Below are 15,162 nucleotides of genomic sequence, written 5' to 3' on the forward strand. Positions count from 1 at the left end.
CTCTTCATTTCTCTGCTGAGTTATGGAGAGATTGCTGTACTGTGGTCATGACACAACAACTAACAGTAATACCAATAACTACATTTTTTGGAGATGTTTTGACTGCAGTTCTCTCAAGAAATCTTCCATCTCAGCCTATCAAAATTTTACCCTTTGAACAAACATAATTAAAATTTTCTAACCATTCTTTCATGAGGCTGTAGTTAAAATTAAAAGTGCTGTGTCACAACTTACATTTTATTTCACAGATCTGTTGAAGCAGTTGCTGTAAAAAACACTGACTCCCTGTCTGTATCCCAAGTCTGTATGCAATTATGATGCTTGCGTGAACCACATTCATTGTGGTTGAGCCAGCGAATGGGAACAGATGTCTGAATAAGCCCTAGCATGTAAGCACTTTCTCCATCATGAGAAGTGCTTGCCATGAAGGAATCCCTTTCATCATCCAAAAAAACCCCAAAACCTTATGCAACAATTGTCTGCCCCTAATTCTCTGTCAGAATTTTTAGCCTCCGATTTAGCATGAAAATGTCCACAGGAGGACTTCCAAGCAGGGGATGAAACGCATTTCAATCATGCAAATACACTGCCTTTCTTTTCCCACGCAGCACAATCCACTTTCATTCGGGGAGAGAAAATGAACTGATAACTCAAAGTAGTTAACACTTGCAAATGACAAGCCACTCCCTGTACTCGGACTGTCAAGCTGTCATTAAAGTTGTCTCCATGAGTTAGTAGAAGTGTTACACACATAGACGCATGCACGTTTCCTTGTTGGTGCCTGAAAGTAATTTTGAAGAGATATACCTTGGAATGCAGTTTCATAATGAAACTGAGGGACCCTTGACCGAAGAGGCTGAAAGTATTTCATGTAACAATGCCCAAATGTGGTCCCCGGAATCCAGACTCCTTTCATTAAACTCTTGTGTTAAGCTTCCAGTAAACGTGATTTCATGTCATTGGCTTTCAACGGGACAGAACACATTTAAAGCTCCATCAAAGAGTTAGTCTGATGTAACAGTGTTGGCACCTCGCAACACAGAACTATACCATGTCCTTTGGTCCACACACGCTCTGGCCCATGTCAGTGGACGCCATGGCCTGGGGCCGAGCCAGTAGGGAGGTCAGATGGGAAGATTGAGTTATCATCTTTGTGCAGCTGCCCGAGGCGGCCGTGGGCCACACAACAAGGTTATCTGTCCATCTCTTGCCCTTGAGCCCCCTCTGGACACTCGCCAGCCCCGTCCTTTGTCCGGCCCATCTGACTGTCATGCCTCAGCAGCCTCTCCAAGACAACCAGGAAGAGCCGACTGCTGAGGTGGTGGGATGGGACAGAGGCATGGCGCGATGGGGAGAAGGGATGATCCTACAGAAAAAGCCTTTTGTATAGGAGAAAATGAGCAGATTAGCATTTAGGCTGAGGAGGAAAATGGAAATGGCTTTGTAAACCTCTGATCCATTTTCCATAGAAACAGCCTTTTACAGTGAAGTTGGGAGGGGGGTCCTTTCATAGCCTGTAATCAGTCGTGTAGCTGTATTCGCAGGGGGCACCAGGCAGGGGCTGGAGGGTCTGTAGTGGCAGTGGTTGACGCGCTGCTTCCACAGAGGAAGGAGCAAAGCCCTGTAAATCCCTCTGGTCTGTGGCCCTGAGCCCTCCTCAGCTTCACCGGCCTATCAACAGACAGAGAACACAGGGCTTTCTCACGCCACACAGGCACCACTTCGCTTTCTCTGCTGTCTCCTCCACACCCTGTCTCCTGCTCTCCCTCCTATGTCCCACCGTCTTCCTCTCTGTCAAAGCAGGCGAAGAAGCTAGACGCTTGTCTTCTCTGTTCCTCATATCTCATCTCCAGTCCTTCCTCTGGTGTAATTGTCTCACTGTTTTCCCCTCTGGTTGCAGATGGTGACCTGCTTTGTTTTTGCTAGCTGCCTCTATGTGTGCTACTATGGGGAAATGTTCTACGGTGCCTTTTATACGGTGACAGTTTGTTTGCATTTGAAGTTAGAGAACATATTGTATTTCCCTGTGGCAACAAATTTAACAGGCTTAATGTTTGACCAAGCAGGTACACACATTTAATATATTCGTAATGCTGTTTTACTGGAAGAATCCAGCTTTAACTGGTACTCCACCCAAGCGCTGTCTTTTAAGTGTTAAACACTAAACGCTACAGAAGTTTTGGGTTTTTTTAAAACTCATAAACGTATAAACTTTTCAAACCTACGGCGCGTGTTTGATACTCAAATGATTGATTTTGGGTGGAGTATCACTGTGACATTATCCTTATCACGACCTTTGTAGTATGCTTATGTCTTTTAACCTTTATTTAACAAGGAGAGGTCCCATCGAGATGAAAAATCTCCTTTTCAGAGGAGTCCTGGCCAAGTCAGACAGCAGCACAAAAACAAACACAAATAGGTATAAACAGATGCAAAACAAAAACAGGCAATATTAGATTATAACATCCCAAGATACAGATGTAGTAAGTGTTTTTTACTACGTCTCAGCACTGTGCTGTGCTGGAAGAAAAACTAGCACATTAGGTCTTCTTCCAGTGAGAGCACTACATGTGCTGTAAGCCCTGCATGCTGTGGCCGCCTCAGTAGGGCTGTGGTACAGCCATGTGCTTGTTGCGCACGCTGCTGTAAAGGGTGATTCCAGAGTGGTGAGAGTCAGTCAGTGGGCAGGCCTGCCTGTCACCCCACACAACATATTTATTCGAGCTGACAGCAGACTTTATGGGAGTCAGTCAGGGGCTGCCATGGAACCCGAAGAGCAGGAAGAAAAGCAGGCTTTTATGCTCAGGACAAAAGATCGACAGGGGATCCAAATTTAAGGTCATTGCATAACTGCAGGAACTGAGGAGTGGGGGATGGTGGGGTTTAGAGGTTGAGGTGTTGGAGGGAAGCACACTTGGGGAGAGAGTCTTTCACGTCACAACTTCAATGCCCAGTGGAACCCAGAGCCACATGCGAGAGACGACTGCTCTCTGTATTTGGGGAATTATTTGAAGGTGACGCAGGCAGTGATGCATTACCTAAATCCACACTGTGCTCAGGGGGAATGTGTAATATTGTCTTTGCACAGAGAGTCATATTTCACTCCACAGACAGCATACTGCAATAAGAGTTTCAATAAAGCTGAATAAGGTCTATATTATGACTCACAGTTTGTTTTAATCATGATGAATCCCAGCATTCATTTCTCTAATATGTGATTCATAGAAGAGACTAAGAGCGAGTGATCATGCCACAGATTGGAGAAAGATTTTAACAATTAAGATCCCAGAAGACACAGTGAAAATATGCTAATATCACTGTTAGCTGATCACACAGTTTAGTACAATAATGTAATTATCCTCACTCTACCCTCTAATAGGTGTGAAGGTTGTAATTTTCCCCTTTCTCTTTGTCTGTTATCCACTGCACTGCCAAGCTTCTTACACTGTTCTCACTTGCAGTTCTGTGTCTCCAAGGCTGCCAAAAACACAGAAGAATCTGATATCCCAATGAAGCGACATGTGAAATTATTGTTAAACCTTTGTTCTGTGATAATTATATCCCCTCACTCATATAGCAAATTCTATAGCGCCTGCTGATGATACTTTAAGCCCTATTTTCATCAACTGAGCATTTCACATTGTGTTATCCTGATTGCCATGTAAAGTCTCCAGATATTGAAGTAATTAATTTTTCATGCATTCACTTCTCTTTGTGGTGCCTTATTTGTAAGAATTTGGTTTCTGCACTGAATTTAGACAGGAAATGGTTTCAGAGAGTTTCCTGCAAATATAACTAGAAGCGGTTTCACGTTTCTATGATTGTGGTCACACACAGATGGAGATGATTATCATTTTATAATCTTATCTATGTTTTATAGAACTTTCAAACAGAGTTACATTGTACAGAGAGTAAAAATAACAGCAAAAGTAATAGCAGAATAGGAAATGTAAGACGGTGGGGTGATAGATCTTATCTTTTGGTCTCTTACGAATCCAGTTACAGTTACAGTTGAGTTTTTTATATATTGAGAGCAAAGAGGCACTTTGGGATCAAATCAAGATATGAGCAAAAGAATCTGATGTATTAATTGTGATAACAAAAGCATGGATAACTTTGTCCAGAAATTCTAAGATAAATCTCATTTCAGAAATGTCATTCTCATGAAAGAAAGTAGGACAAAATGAATAATATCACACTACTCTGTTCAACGTGTATAATTCTGTTTGAATCAAAGCAACCTGACAGAAGGAGGAAATAAATTTCAATTAAAATAGCAGAAGAACGCCCGTTGTTAAGGACTGCTGTTCTAATGATGATCCGTTCTCTTGGTTTGTTCTCTGTTCTCTGCTCCAGAAATGATTACATGCTGCATTCAGGCATGCAGTAAACTAGACGTTGTTCTGAGTGTGCTCACTATCATCAGCTCCGCTATATTCTCCCTTTTCCAGCTGAGCATGAAAAGAATAGAAGAGAAACAAGAGGAGTTATGTGTATAGCAGAGGCTGCACCTTTCCGCCGAGCAACAATGCTTGAGAACTAATGATATGCAGTTTATATGAAACATGAATAGAAACCCAGTTATTTCAAGTCTTGTACTCCTCAGCATCCAGAGCAAAGAGAGTTTGGATGAGACTGTGACATCTATACAGGCTATAAAGCCAGTTGCTTCTGGGAAGTTAGTTGGCTTCGCCTGCAGCACTGGGTACCTCAATGTAATGATCTTTCAGTTCAGAAAAGGCTGCAGACTCGATGAATCATGTTTCGTAATGTTGCGTCACTCACACCACATAAATCTACAGATTGATAGCGGAAGGTGCCAAATGCCAGATGCCAAAAACCTTTACGTGATCAGCACTTGGAGAGATAGAGTTGGCCACTTTGTTTGTGACAGCCACTGAATTCTGGGCTCCAGCAGTGAAATGGTCTCGCCTGTGTTCTCTGTGCTCCAATCTTAGTCAGGTTTTACGAGAACCATTTAACTTAATGTAGTTTAAAAGGTCGTTTAAGTTTGTGTGGGGACACCAGACTTAAGAGTCGAGATGTTTCGAAAGGAACAAAACACGGGATTGGTCGCAGTGTCACAGAGAGTAATTGATGCTATGAGAATTTCTCCAAATCTCCTGCCGGCTCAAAGCAAGTAATCTGTGTGGTGGCATCTTTTTCTAAAACCGTGGATAAAAACAGCAGCTTGGAAAGGAAGCCATAGTATTAAAAGTTAGATTGATCATGGCAAAGTTTCTTAAGAAGAGCTTTAACCACTGCCAAGTGGAAACAAGAGACATGCAGAACATTTTCCCAAGGCATCACCTTATTTCTTCCAAAAACAAGACATTGTTCTCATATGTTAAAACAAATCCAGCCAGGCGCCATGTGTAGACTACAACGCCTACAGAAGTAAAATGGCAAAGTTTCCCACATGAACGCTGCAGTTACAGAACAGTTTTGAGATATTGCCGAGACTCGAATGTGTATAATGCGTGTGTAGGTGTGCATGTGGAAAAAAGAAGAAGGTCTGCTGTATTCTTTCCCTACAGATTTGCACAGTAATGCTCTGCTTCCACTGACGGATGACGCAGGAAATGGCTACTGCCAGTATGAGGGGAGCTTATTGTAATACACTGCCAACAACTTCCCAAACTGGAGCAGGGAGTACAGGGCTCATCTCCATTGTCCCTCCTGCAAAGTTATTTAATCCTCCATATTGTCCTTTCTATTTAGTTTTCTGCTGCTGGTCCCTATTCAGCTCCTGCCAAGATATTACTGTGTTGTGGAACTCAAACGATTATTTCTGATTGTTGTGTATTGCTGGCAGTTGTTCGTTTGTTTCCAAAGAACTTATTCTGTTGCTGCCCGGCCAGTGTAAAGGCAGGAGTGTGTGTAAGAGAAGAGGTTGTGCGTGTGTGATGGAAAGTAGGGTTTGTGTTCTCGCTTCAGTCCTTTGGTGGCTGCATTGTGTGTAGGCACCTTGTTCCTGGGAGAGGGCAACACAGACGCTGTGTCAGTTAGTTTATCTGTCTCCCCAGTCCTCACGCATGTCTTTGTCAAATGCGCTCACATGTATGCACAGTTGCAAAGACGCAGATTTGTGCAGTAGGTATCATTCAGATGGCTTTTGGTAAGACTTGTCTTGTATAACGCAGAGAAAACTGTTGACAAATGATAAATCCTTGGCAGGGGTTTCATTTCCTGTGTGCATGGCAGTTTATTCCTGGTACTGCAGTTTATGTAGAAATCCCCAGGCTGGCAGTTTATTGAATGTAAATCAGGCTGGCTTAGAGGCAGAGGCTGTAGGAGGGCTGCTAATATGCTAGCATCCCCCAAATGGTAGAGGTGGTCTCCCTCTCCCTAAGCCAGATGTATTAGAAGCTAATTCTCTGTTCGAATGTGGCACATTTTACCACACAGGCTGCTGTGGTGGGATCATTATGGAAGCACTTGTCACTTTAAGGTACTTGTTTTTACAGAGTTATGTTTTATGATCTGTGTGTGGTTACTAATCTCTTGAATGGATAGAGAGGACTCAGTGGGAATGCTTGTGGTTTTCTGCAGTGACTGCTGACATGCAGGCAAATGTTCTCCTCGTATAAATGGTGATGCACATCAACATTTTGATTCTTTTAATGGAGCCCCTAATAAGTCATACTGGATTTTTCTCATTGGCTTTACAATGTGTACAATATGCAGGTCGACCAGACTTAAGTCTTCAGAGCCTCACCTCAGGCAGAAGTGAGGCTCAAATGAACTGGTTTTTGGCTGCTTAATATTCAGACCTTGAACACTTTGCTCGTGTGTGTGTGTGTGTGTGTGTGTGTGTGTGTGTGTGTGTGTGTCTGAATCTGAAGGAGGCATCTGAAACAGGTTTGCAGCTCAGACTGCACCTATTCAAATATCATCCTCTCAAAGCCTCTCCCAGCACCGTACACAACCCGCCGAACTCTACAGATCGTTTCCTGTGAAGGAGGTGAACTTTATTTTCTCTGCTTCGAGTGTTTTTCTAAAATGGGTCAGCAGATGTTAGAGAGAAAGAAAGGGAGAGAGGAGGAGGAGGAGGAGGAGGAGGAGGAAGAAGAGAAACAGCCAAAGCAAACTGTTTGCTCTGCAGTGTGGGCTGATAGAGATAGAGAGAAGAGTGGGAGAGCGTGAGGGGAAGAGACTGCATCTACTGGTCTGACGCTGGTAAAAAATCTGCTTTTTCTGGACCAGATGAGCTCACGTTGTGTCCTTAGCTCTCCACCCCATGTTAGATTCAATGTATATCTTTGTCAGCGTTTTTTTTTTTCATTACTATTGCTTTTGTAGTGTTCTAATCATTTTCCCTCGATCTCTGCTAAAGGAGCACATTTTCAGACCGTATTTCATTTCTTTGGCACACGGCACACATTGAGAGTATACACAGTAACTGCATACACGCACATATGTTACATAATATTTTGCTGTCTGTGTCTGACACGTGCAGAGAACATTCAGCTTCTCATGTGCTAAAAAGGCGTACTCTGGCAGAGGGGCGCAAAGATTTTACACATTTAACCTGTTGATTGTTGCTACAGTGCAGCAAATATAGATTGACATGCAAAAATTATTAGACAAGGATGTAGAGGTTATTAACTGACTTTGCTTTTTAATACTGATTGATAATACTGCCCTGAAAAAAGAGAAGAAATTCAATGATGAACTTAAAGCCTTCTGCAGTGAGTACCCAAGTAAAGCAACATTCAAAGTAATTATGGGCTCTGATGAAGATTGGGAGCAAATTGACCTTGGGTCGCCTTTATTTAGCGATAGCTGAATCTACCGTGATGATAATATAAGCAACCTAAATTCACTGAATCTCACAGAGGAGAAAGTGAAACACTCAGAGTGAAGTTCCTCTTCAGGCATTGATTAAACGCTTAAAAACTCATCTGTGCTCGTCAAAATGGCATTAGAAGATGAAAACGAAACGTTCACGCCTTACATTGTCTTAGAAGTAACTCTGCACCTTAGCATTTAAACAGCATACCCGGATCTAAGCAGTCATCGCATTTATCTCCACCCACCCCTCCACCCTTCGCCTGCAGCTTCGACTGCTCATCAAACTCACAAAGCTAATCAGCGGCTTAGCTATCTGACAAACTGTTTTGAGTACAGTTTTCCATAACTTTCTTAGTCAACACCCCCCAAGCCATATAAAATGTCCTGTCAGCGTTTGACATGAATCATCACGTAACTTGGCAGGCTAATGTTGGCTAACATTATCTAGCACACTGCAGATTTGTTTGGACGCAGTCAACGGATAAAACTCAAGAAAAATAAGCTTACCAAGATGTTGGCTCGTACTCGCTGTCTCCCCAGGATAACTGGATGGAACAACAGGATTCAATCTAAGTTTTGTGGCAAAACAGGCTATTGCATTTCTCATTTTGCAACTTTGCAACCAAAAAACAGAAAAGTCTCTGCCATCGTTTTGGAAATAGTGAAACTATTTGGTGAGACTTTGTCCACTGGTGCAGATGGAAGTGCTCCGACATGGTGTTGACTGCTTATTCCTGATATGTCATGTAGCATATAAAAAACCACCAAACTGACATGTTAACAAGTTTAAAAACTTGATCTTCATTGGAGGGTTTGTTTAATACATTTTATGTTTCGTACAAAGTGTTTGAAGCTATATTATTCTCTGCCATTTTCTATAAAACCCATTGAGACCCTCCATATGGCCGAGATTTGCTTGGACTGCGGGCTGCAACACAACCATACAACCCGGCTTATCATGCAGGCCAATCCCCCATCATTAAATTCTCTAGTAAAGGAAACCAGGCCAAATTCCTGCATGAAATGAAACATTGGCTCGATACACACAATGATCCTGTTGGTTACTCACTTCACATAATGCATAAGAATTGTGTCATGTAGTGGCACCCTGCTCAAGTGATGGAGGGAAGGATTACATTAACACTCACTGAGAGATGATCAAAAGAGTACAATCAAAGGAGGGCTGCCAGATTATATTTGGAATGAATCCCTGGATTAGCCGTCCACCCACTGTAAACCGCAGTCGACCCAACATTGAGGACCATTTTAGAATTACTTGGACAGAGTTTCACCACACAGGTTGTGCATTGAACTAGGAAAGTGGAGGTTGTTTCTGGTGCTGTTGCGTGACTAGCTGTGTTCTTATCTCTGCTCTTCGTCTTGTGAGACAGCCTGATTACTAAAGGGTACAAAGAACTAGATTCTAATAAAAATATCTGACATTTTGTAACTATTATGCTGTTATGGATGTTTCCTTCTTATGATCTTGTCTAAGGTCTTTCCAAGTTTGATAAAGGCCCACCACTAGGAATTTTGGCCTCAGCCACAGTAATCTCCCCTTGTAGGTGCTGTTTTGAATAGTTTCTTGAAGCTGAATTACATTCAAATCCATACATTTTGAATGATGTATTTGAATTTGCTAAATTTATATACCAAGCAAACACTAATGTCACATTTAAATAGGTTCATTTTATCACTGCATTTAAGTTATTTGTTAAAGTTTGAGTCTTTCTCTATCTTGAGTATTGTTTCCTTAAATGTTGTTTTTTTTTTTGCTTTCCAGGCTCACACAACAGGGTGAACCAGTGTCCTGTCAATGAACATGGGTGCCTGGATCCGGATGTGTGTATCCACATGAGCAAATTGTGTGATGGAGTCCCTGACTGCTCCGATGGCTGGGATGAGGGGCCTCACTGCAGAGGTAATAAACACACAGACGCATGCACACACATCTGCTAATTCCCATTTTCTGCAAAACGCACTCAGAACAGATAGCATCATCATTTTCTCTATCTCCTCTGTCGCACAGAGACAAGAGTGTCGGCCTTTGTTGTGGGTCAGAAATCACTAGCCAGCTTCCCCTTGCTAGCACCCCCTTGTCTTCCCATCCAAAATTATAATCTCTATCCAATAATCTCTACTAGGCCCTTTAATGAGCTGGCCAGCTCTGGTTTATGCAATTACAATGGAATTTCTCTTTCTGGGGAAAAAAGTCATTAATTTATCAATCAGCACAGCTATGAGGCTGTTTCCTCAATCCCTGCGGGAATGATGAGCATTCAGCCCAGATGCAGCTGAAGAAGAATCCCATCAAATCCTCCACTATTAATTAGAGACGATAGAAGAATGAGAGATGGAACATATTGGGTCCATAGTGTCAGTCTTTGTTGCAGCAGACAAAGAAGCAAACACTGGCTGCCTACAGAGGATTGCCTCAGCATTCAGCAAGGCAGATATAGCTGTCTGAAGCTCTGCCTGTTTCTATTTCCACGACCTGACGTTTGGATGCATTTAATTTCTGCGGTGCGCACCTGTGTGTCTGCCTCTTGGTTTTACCTGTTATAGTGATCATCAACTGTGCTGTTCAGTACCAATAACCCTTTCCTGGAATATGAAATCACTTAATCAAATATTTACAATCAACACTGAAGTCTCAGTGGACCAAAGTCCTGGAACAAGGGTTGGTCTGCCCAAACAGTGTTTGCAATCTTGGATCATCTCATTTTAGTTTGAAGTGTAAGCCAAAGCCTCTCTTATCTGTGCCAACCTCTGCAATGGTAAATTTGAGTCATTTTAGATATTTTAGGTTCCTTGGTTTTTTAAATTAAATTTGTGGTGCAAATAAGTTGCAACCACATTTGTTTTAACACCATTTTTTATTATATTTGTATTTCTTCTTGCTGTAATATCTTTGCCTCTTATTGCCCTTTGCGCACAGTAAGACCGTGTCAAAGAGAGTTTTCTTATTGGACCACCCTGTGTAGATAAAGAGCGAGTGAATGAATAAGTTTTCTGCATAGAGTTAAGTCATTAGATTAAAAAGTTGTGAATTAGTCAGAGATGAGGTTTGTCCAGAAGAGCAGGGCACTGTTGGGCTGATGAAGTGGACAGTTGTCCAGAGTGGGTGAGAGTGTTAGTATCCCACACGCTGGTCATCACCGCTAGACAAGGCTTTACACAACACAGCGATGATGTCATCCAATCACAACATGCACCGCCTGTCCCTGAGGACACAAGTCCAGCTGTCCTCCAGTCCGGCATTGGTCAGCACACACCTACACTTCTACACACACCTACATGTTCATGGGCTTTCAATGCATGCGTACACTCACATGTGCGCACAGACATACACTCACACAGTCACATTCTTGCAAACACACACCCAAACACACCCATTACCCCGCACACAAACACACCAGCAGTGTGTCCGGAACTTTTGGCATTGCTGTTTGTGAGCTCCCTCTTTTCAGGGAAAGGCCTGGCCTTTCACAAGCGTCCTTGTGTTTGCTTATACAAACTGCCGGGTTGTGCAAAGTATACCTGCGCCCTGATGTCTGAAAGCACACTTTGTTTGTCAGTGTGCCCAAGTAATTCTGCCGAAGTTGTTGACAAGATCAAGAAAGGGGAGTGTAGCAGGGTAGGTCAGGCAGGAGTTTTATCTCACTGAAATAAATTTTCTCAGAATTTTCATAGTGTGTGGGATCAGTTGGTGTGGTTGGTGTCCAGAAATGATATGAAGGGAGTACCCAGGTGGAGCAGGTGGTGTTGTGATGGGTTAATCTGACACTTGATTTGTGTTTCTTGAGTCTCTCCAAAAGCAAAATAAACACAAATCAGAACTTGCGTATATTCTTATGCTGTCAAGGGGAATGACAACGTTTTTGCCCAAACAATGAAAATTTGTGTGAGGTCTTCGGGGCTCTGATGGAAAACGATGATGTCAAACATTTCCATGCACCAATCAGAATTTAGCAGTTTACAGCATCTGATGACAGTTGTGATGTTGTGATGTTTGCCCGTCGCCACGGAGACACCGCTGTTGATCACATCTGATCAAACCACACCCACATAGTCCTGATTAGGCAGATTAACTCAGTTTTTGAATATATTGCGTCATGTGATATGGTTTTCCTTGAAGTTGACTTCACTGAGATCATTTAGTCATGCATTTTGTTTCAGAGAAACACTTGAGATTTGAAACCTCATTTTTGGGTTACTTGAGGAGGAACTACTGTGCACCTCCTCTGCTGTATTTATATGCTGTGGTATGCTGTGAGGCAGAGTTGTTGCAAAATTTGAGAAGCTTCTTTGATTGTTAAAGTGAACAATAAACACTGTCAGTCTAAAACATACATAGGAGGTGCCTCAAAAGCATGCAAAAAGAATATATTGAGAATGTTTCCCAATGTGGTTCAGTGATCAAAACCAATGACACTCGAGTCTCGGGTTTGCTTGTCTAACTTCAGATCTTTGCCATCCTTTGGTCAAAGTTCCAGCCCTCTATTTAAAAGGCCTTCTTAACTAACTGTAGCCTTTACAGACAATTGGCAGTTGCATTCTTGTTCTGTCATATGGGTGAAAGTTGAGTCTCTTCATCAATCCGTAGTCTGCATATGTCCTCTCTCCGTCATTTTGTGGGTGATGGGGCCTCTCTTGGGGGGCAAGGCCTTAGACCTGCCTCCCTCAGAAGTATCTGATAGAAAAGAGAAAATGGGGTCATGGCAGTACTCTTGAGAGCTTTTCCTTTTTCCTCGCCATCTCAAAGGGAACCCTGATTATTGTAGTGGCCCGATGCTATTGTTTATGCATGCAGTGGGCTTTCATTGTCCTTCATGTCCCACTAACTGTGGAATGAGAATCGGTCATAGGCTACATGTGGCTGCCTGTGGAAAGACATTTCCATCTTTATTTATGAGTGTGTCTTGACCTGAATGAGTTTATTGGCTGCAGCCAGAGTTGTCTTGCATGACAAGACCTGTTTTATTGCCAGTCTTTGCCCATCACTGTATGTAGAGACACTGCAGTGTTGTTTAACTGTCATGTATTTCTTAACTCAAATTGGGCTGCAGATTATAGAAAATCCACGCATTAATTTTCTTAAGCGAGATAAATCGTGGTGTATGGTAGGGAAGGTTTTGTGCCACAGCGTGTGTACTTTGTGTGTTTGTATATTTGTGTTTGAGTATTTGAGTGAGTTTAGATTTAAGCGTCTGGGGCAGCACGCCGCGACTATTTGGGACTATGATAGCTACTGTTTGCTCATTACTCAAGCTGCTGCCATGCTTCTGTTTGCATTTGGCTACTTTGCCCCCTTTGACTATGCAGCTCCAAGCTGCTGCCAATAAATACACGTTTATGCTCACAATTGCTGAGCGTTCCTGCCGGCCGCTGTCTTACGCATACACAAACACCTGGATTTCTACATCATTATCTCCTATATAAGTCTAATTTACCATACTCAGCAGTGCTCACTTTTCAGTAGCGCAGCATTTAACACCAACCTCGATGTGCGATGGAATGCACCGTGACACCAAATAATCACAAAGTAGTTTCACAGAGTGAAGCAGCTCAATCTTAGATAGTGCCTGATTTAGTGTTTACCTGAGCATGGTGATCTGCTAAACGTAAATGAGATTGTATTGTCAAATTTTTAGTTGAGAATAAGTTCGTCCAAAGTCTTCACACTGTTATGTGCAATGCTGGAATGCAAATTTATTATGTGAAAGGTATGCGTATCCATCCCTAATGAACAGAAATATGTGTAGATCATTCAGTTTGAGAAGTAAAAATGAAGTCATTTGATGGAGCCATGTAGGAAAAAGGCAGGCTCCTGTCAGCTGCAGGTAGAGGACAGGGGCATGTGCAGACATGTTTCCAGACAGTGAGAGCACAAAGGTAGGAATGTCCTGAGGATTACCTCTTTAAGATGTCGCACACTTGAGTAGCCTGTTTATACAATGAGCGTTTCGTTCAATTTTTTACTTTCAGTTACAATCAGTGGGTGGAACAACGGAGATGGGCTTTTTTTTTTTTAGTTTAGAGTTTCTGGTAAGGAAAGAGGTTCATTTTCAAGCCAGCTGATGGATAGATGAGCTGATCTTTTTAAGAAGTGACGATTATTAAATCATTGAGTCGTGACAGTTTTGTTGTATAACTAGGGCTGTGACCCCATCACCACCCAGTCTCTGTCACTCAACCTGCGTCACCCTGTTGCGCCCGGCCTGTCTGCCCCGACGATTAGATTTTAGAGGAAAATGTCAACTTTCATATCTTTCATCATCAACTGGCTGTGGACAGAGCCCAAGAGCAGTTTCTCTTGTTTTTATCTCTGTCACTTCTCTAAATGTTCTTTTTATCATTAATCACCCGTCCACCACATTCTCATTAATCACCAAAAGGCCAGACTAGTTCCAGACAAATTTTCAGAATACATGCATCAACAGGGCCTTGTTGCATTTTTCTTTTTTCCATCAATTGTAGTCTGCTATCCCAAGTCGCTGACATCTTTTCAATGGTGCACACTAGTGTAGAAATGTGAGCTGTCCTCTGATGAGACTCAGCCTAGTGGGCCTTTTAGCAAACAGCTTTACACTCTCACTCCAGGCTTCAATTTAAAGAGCTATAGATGAGTGAAATTGAGGGTTGCCATCCATGCAGTAACAGGATCAATGGCTTTGGCATGCTTGTTTAGGACCGAAGGCCTCCAGTGTGTGACTGTGTGATTTGTTTGCTCCGTTCATTAACCCCTGGTCAAACGTCTGACACGCTGCTGTTGCTTGTTTGCTCCGAGCTGGAACTTTCTAACCACTCCATATCCTTAAGCCCTTTTAGGCACTGGTTTCCACCTCTGTTTGCCCTGCCTTCCCCATCTCCCCCCTCTCTCTCCTTTCCTCTCCATCCTTCTTCTGTTCTCCCTTTGTTTGCTGTTCTTGTCTTTACATTTTCTGTCCTCACCTCACTGCTCGGCCTGCTGTCATATAACTGCAAATGCTCTCTGAGGTTAGAATGAGGAAAAGGATTTGCAGAGTCACTTTCCAATACTGCATGATTTGAGTACTTGGTTGGTTGACATTGAGATAATGTTGTGATAATTAGAGCAATATTAAATTTGTCCATATCACCCACCCATAGTTAGACACTCGCGTACAAAATGGAGCAAAATGACCCTGGACAGAGGTGCTTTTTGTGGGTGTTTTTAGCACTCTAGTCGCCTGTGGTCTCTCACAGTGTGAGGCTCGGTGAATGGATTCGACATGGGCCACAGTGTTTGCTGGGGGACTCTTCCTTTCAGTGGGGCCACAACAAAAGGGTCATTGTGGCCCAGAGTACCGCAGCCTTTATATAATAAGGGCCCTTCACTCTTCCAAT

General features: G+C 42.7%; 1 protein-coding gene across 2 annotated transcripts in view; it reads left to right on the forward strand.

Moving 5' to 3' along the window:
- The window catches only part of lrp1ab (low density lipoprotein receptor-related protein 1Ab), an 84,114-nt gene that overhangs the window by 16,032 nt on the left and 52,920 nt on the right, over positions 1-15,162 (forward strand). For both annotated transcript variants that reach the window (XM_070968956.1, XM_070968957.1), the window contains exon 3: positions 9,578-9,715. In XM_070968956.1, the coding sequence (XP_070825057.1) occupies positions 9,578-9,715 (138 nt within the window). The remainder of the gene's footprint in view (positions 1-9,577; positions 9,716-15,162) is intronic.

The sequence above is a fragment of the Chaetodon trifascialis genome, chromosome 8 (assembly GCF_039877785.1).
Source record: "Chaetodon trifascialis isolate fChaTrf1 chromosome 8, fChaTrf1.hap1, whole genome shotgun sequence".
In the NCBI taxonomy this organism is placed as follows: domain Eukaryota; kingdom Metazoa; phylum Chordata; class Actinopteri; order Chaetodontiformes; family Chaetodontidae; genus Chaetodon; species Chaetodon trifascialis.